The following is a 5,459-nucleotide window of genomic DNA, read 5'->3' as shown; positions in this document are numbered from 1 at the left end:
ACCTCATCAATATTAATGTGGTAGAACCTGGGTTGGCATGTGTACTACCAAGAAAGTGAAGTGAAGAAACCTAGGTAGAGTTTTATAATGCTACATAGTACAATGTTGAATAGTGTGTGTTGTGATGGTCCCTTGGAGTCCACATGCAAGCAAAGAAAAGGAATCAATTATCAATCTCTCTCTATCTCTCTCTCTCTCTATATATATATATATATGATTGATTCTTTCCTTGCTTCCTTTTCTATATATATATATAGAAAAGAAAGCAAAGAAAGAAGAATCAATCATCCAAGGAAAGAATCAATCATCTTGATCTTTATATTTGGAGTCCACATGCAAGCAAAGAAAAGGAATCAATTATCAATCTCTCTCTCTCTCTCTCTCTCTCTCTATATATATATATATATATATATGAATGATTGATTCAGAATCAATCATCCAAGGAAAGAATCAATCATCAAAGGAAAGAATATATATATAGAAAAGAAAGCAAAGAAAGAAGAATCAATCATCAATCTCTCTCTCTCTCTCTCTCTATATATATATATATAGAGAGAGAGAGAGAGAGATTGTTAGGACGTAGCACAGTGCAAAGAATCAATCATCAATCTCTCTCTCTCTATTTATATATAGTCCTTTTCCCCCCCCTCTCTCTCTCTCTCTCTCTATGTACATAAGAAACTTTTGTTTTATGATTATATGATGCACCATTTGCAAAACAAGTACTTCTAACGATGATGAACTGAGCTAGCAAGAGGATGCGCGTCTTTGCATGTCATTGACGAAGAGGCGATAGTTGGAGTAGGAGGAGCCAGATGGATGCGAGAAAGCAGAGCGTGCAGACTCACGAATGCCGGCCAAGCGGGCACGCATTGCCAACGCGGTCGGGGAGTTGCCAAGAATAGCGTTGATTTGTGATTTCACGACGGAGGCAGGGGCGGTGGGTGGCAAACGGAGCCCGACTTGCCAAACATCGGTGACGTAGTGGGCGTTCATCCTTTGCTCAGCAAAGTTGCCCGGCTTGGCGAGGACGGGAACGCCAGCGGATAGGCTTTCAACGACAGAGTTCCAGCCGCAATGTGTAAGGAAGGCACCAACGGAAGGGTGAGTAAGGATGGAAATCTGGGGAGACCAGGACAGGAGAAGCGCACGGCAGCTACTAGTTCCCGCAGCAGCTGCTTCCGTGGCGAGTTTCGAGCGGAGCTGGGAGAGGGCGGCGCCACCCTGGTCTGGCCGGACAGCCCATATGAAGTTGGCGCCGCTTTCTTCAAGACCTTGGATAAAATTCACCATCTCGTCTTCCGCCATGTTGACAATACTGCCGAATGAAATATAGAGAACGGAGGCTGTTTCATGCTGGGCGAGCCACCCCTCGCATTCATCTTCAGGCCAAAGGCTAGGCGCCGCCATGGCTGCACCCCCAAAGAAGCAGGCCTCCCCTTTGAACACAAACTCTGGCAGCAAGGGGCCGATGGGCAAAAAGTTGGGAACCTCCTTTTGGAAGGCGGCCACCGCGGCGCTCTCCAGCTCTACGAAGTTGTTGCCCAAGTTCCATGTCGCCTCCTCGGGCCTCTTCATTCCCAGCCTCAGAAACCACTGGAACAAGAAATCCGAGCTGTCCTCCACCAAAAAGAATGACACATAATCCTCCAACCGCATCGGAGCCAGCCCCGGTATGCATGTGATCAGCCTGGATGCCCCAGATGCCTTATCTGCCCCCGCCCAAAAAAAAGAAAATAAAAACACTAAACCATCATGAACAATCTCTCACACTCACTCACATACATACACACACTCACATACATAAAAACACTAAAACATCAGCCTCCTAGCTTACATGGCAATGACAAAGTATGAACAATCTCTGTCTCTCTCACACACACACCATTTGCTTACATACATACACATACACACTGTTTGCTTTAGTGGACAATGGCAATGGCAAAGTATGAACAATCTTTCTCTCACACACTCTCTCTCTCTCTCTCTCTCACACACACACACACACACGATTTCTTACATACATACACACACACTGTTTGCTTTGGTGGATAGATCCAAAGCTCCTCCCCTTGTCCCTCCATGCTTCCATCCCCTCCATTTCAAATCCATTGCAGTGGGCTCATTTTGTCTTATTCACACATGTAGGGGTGAGATCGCTTTAAAAAATGCCCTCTACAAGTAGCTTGGTCTCACCCCTACATGTCTTAATAAGACAAATGTAGGCGGGTGACCCTTCCTCACTCACACACATACTACACACATGGTTTGCTTTGGTGAATAGATTCCAATCTCCTCATCTTGTCCTTTGTATCACTACACAATAACCCCTTCTGCAAGCTACAAATGGGGGGGTCTTGAGACCTATCACAACACATACGTACATGCACAAGGACACGCACACGTGCATGCACCCAGTAGAATAACTTCTGTTGGACTCATAACCCTCATTATCCCATCAAACTAACTTCTATTGGACTCATAACTCTCATTATCCCATCAAACTGCGATCCGTTCAAAGACCCCTACGAGAGGCATATTGTGGCCCTTGAGGCCACAAACAACGTAAGGTGTTAAGAATGAGTTTGAATGGGGTAAAATTAGTAATCTGACAATTGAATTGGCTCTTATGGTGTTAATCAAGGTCAATGCTTTTGAAACACCTGAGGAAAAACACGAGTTAGATTCTGTGTGACATAAAGAGGTTAAGGTTCTGAGGAAAAAGATTCTTCGTTACATAAAGAGGGAGGAACCTTAAATCAGGGTAGGTTAAAAAGTAGTCCAACATGGAAAAAATTGGATGTGGTTAGGATAATTAATGACGATAATAATTGAAACTCCACTAATTATAATTACCCTTGAGAGGAATGTAGCCCTTGGAGATGAGGGTTGACTGGAAGCGATAAGCAAGGTTGGCATGGACGGGGGTGGTCCAGAGGGAGACCCTGGGCAGCGAAAACTGGTCAGCAACTTCTTGCATCCAAGAGCAGAAAGAATCCGCAATAATGCATGTTATGGGAGGCCGCCGCACTGTGCCGCCCATAATTTTCTTCACAAGCTTAGCAAAAGGTCCGGGCAAGGCCAGAATGGCAATTGTAGTCTCTACGACATCCTCATTGAAGCGGCCGTGAGCGGCCGGGAGCCCGTCCGGCAGGTGCTCGAAGCGGAGGTTGGCCACCTTCAGCAGGTCATTGGAAGCTCCGTTTTGGAACATGCGCTCATGATTGTAGTCTGTATTGACGAAGGTTATGAAGAAACCGTCCGCCAGGAGCCTCTTTGCCAGCTGCATCATGGGGTTGATGTGGCCCTGCGCAGGGTAAGGGAACACGACTGCATGAGGCTGGACATTGCCTTGATCCATGCTACAGGTAGTAAGCTGTATGCTAGACAGAGAGATGGGTGCAGGGAGGAAGGTAGATTGAACGAGCGGCACAAGAACAGTGTCAAGTGAAAAGACGACAAAAACTCACTGTCAAAGACGGGTCACCGTACTTATAAATTTCAAGATTGTCGAGATCGCAGGACCACTGATTCTTTTGAGGCTTTCAAAATCAAATTCTACCCAACTACGGCATTGTTTTCATCTTCTTTTGAGGCTATCAAAATCAAATTCTACCCAACTAAGGCATTGCTTTCATCCATGCTACATGTAGCAAGGTGTATGCTAGACAGAGATACAACCACTTAAACTAGTTTGGAACCAGTGCTTCTCACTTCTTTTGAGGTTTCCAAAATCAAATTCTACCCAACCTCCACCTCTTTTGAGGCTTTCAAAATCAAAATCTACCCAAACTTCCTAGTCCCCTTCTCAAACCTCCAAATTCTTACCACATGGTAGCTTTGTGAAACTCTTCTTTAAGATAATACTAGTTGGCAAACCCGTGCTTCGCACGTCTTTTGAGACTTCCAAATTCAAATTTTACCCGAACCTCCTCAAACTCCTCCTCCCTTTCCCAGACCTGGCCTTCATGGGTTGATTGTCCTTCTCTCTCTCGTTCTCTTTTGCCCTTTTTTATTTTTTTCCTTTAAAACAAAACAAAAAACATCTTGTTTGAACTAAGTTTACTCTCTCTCTCTCTCTCTCTCTCTCTCTCTCTCTCTCTCTCTCTCTCTCTCTTTTTCTCTCTCTTCGTTCTCCTCTTTTTGTCCCCCCTTAAAAAAACATTCACTCTTAACCCCTCTCTCTCTCTCTATCACTCACTCTTTCTCTTTAACTCACTCTCTTTAGCTTTCTCTCAACGCTCTTTCTTTCTATTTCTTACACATACACACGGTTTGCTTTGGTGGACAATGGCAATGGCAAAGTATAAACAATCTTTCTCTCACTCTCACTCTCTCTCTCTCTCTCACACTCTCACACACACACACACACACGATTTCTTACATACATACACACTGTTTGCTTTGGTGGATAGATCCAGAGCTCCTCCCCTTGTCCCTCCGTGCTTCCATCCCCTCCATTTCGGATCCATTGCAGTGGGCTCATTTTGTCTTAATATTCACACATGTAGGGGTGAGATCGCTTTAAAAAATGCCCTCTACAAGTAGCTCGGTCTCACCCCTACATGTCTTAATAAGACAAATGTTTGTGTGTGTGTGTGTGTGTGTGTGTATTTTGTGTAATATATATACACAACAACACAAAGCAACTATAGATGCACTTGATAGACGCGCAAAATAACGGGCACGTCTATAGACGTTGCTTGAATAGAGAAATTACGAATAGATTTATGGAACGGTTGAGGAGCACCAAACTCCATGACCATCAATATAAATCAAAGCACACCTCCTTGGATGAGTGTTGTTAAGAGGTGTTAGATTTATGCAATAGCCTATTGGACATTGGCATTGAAACCAAACCAACTAATGCATCCTAAATTGTATCTATGGATACAACCGCATTGAGTCTATGGATACAACCGCATTGTGTCTATGGATACAACCGCATTGAGGTCTGAATACTCAAATAAACAAGGAACTAATGTGGGAGAATTGAGTATTGACGAGTTGACTAGAATCTTGTTCTAAAATAGAATATTTTAGTTTTATTGTGTACCTTGACCAAGTTTGGGGCGAATTCCACCTTCTAATGCTACTAACAGTGTGATAGGGTGCATATTTTTGAGAGCGAATAAGAAGATGCAAATAATGTTGGAGAACAACATTGCATTCAGGCTAAGATCACATCTGAAGAACCTAAAACCAATGGATAGGTTGGTCATTGGAGGCAGACAATGAAAGTGACGAATTAGGGTCCATGAGAATATCCAACACCTACTTACAATAGAAAATGAAAGTGATAGATTAGGGCCCATGAGAATATCCAACACCTACTTACAATAGAAAATGATGAGGTGGATAGCTCAGTTTGCTAAAGTGCCCTCAAAGGACATGGGGTAAGGTCTACACTCAAAGACAAGACTTTCAAATCAATGTTTATAAGATGCATGAAGTGACCA

The 5,459-nt window shown here is 43.7% G+C and overlaps 1 protein-coding gene across 1 annotated transcript; it reads right to left on the bottom strand.

Annotated features, from left to right (window-relative positions):
* Positions 1-674: 674 nt before the first annotated feature.
* Positions 675-3,439, bottom strand: LOC147606688 (UDP-glycosyltransferase 85A1-like). The gene is made up of 2 exons (XM_086792113.1): positions 2,857-3,439; positions 675-1,712 (listed from the first exon to the last, which is right to left on the bottom strand). The coding sequence occupies exons 1-2, from the start codon at positions 3,359-3,361 to the stop codon at positions 748-750; spliced, it is 1,470 nt and encodes a 489-aa protein (XP_086648239.1). The 5' UTR covers positions 3,362-3,439; the 3' UTR covers positions 675-747.
* Positions 3,440-5,459: the final 2,020 nt, after the last annotated feature.

The sequence above is a fragment of the Cibotium barometz genome, chromosome 57 (assembly GCF_041138505.1).
Source record: "Cibotium barometz isolate CiBa-2024 chromosome 57, ASM4113850v1, whole genome shotgun sequence".
Lineage (NCBI taxonomy): Eukaryota > Viridiplantae > Streptophyta > Polypodiopsida > Cyatheales > Cibotiaceae > Cibotium > Cibotium barometz.
The sequence above is the reverse complement of the archived record's forward strand: the minus strand, read 5'-3'. Positions and strand labels throughout refer to the sequence as shown.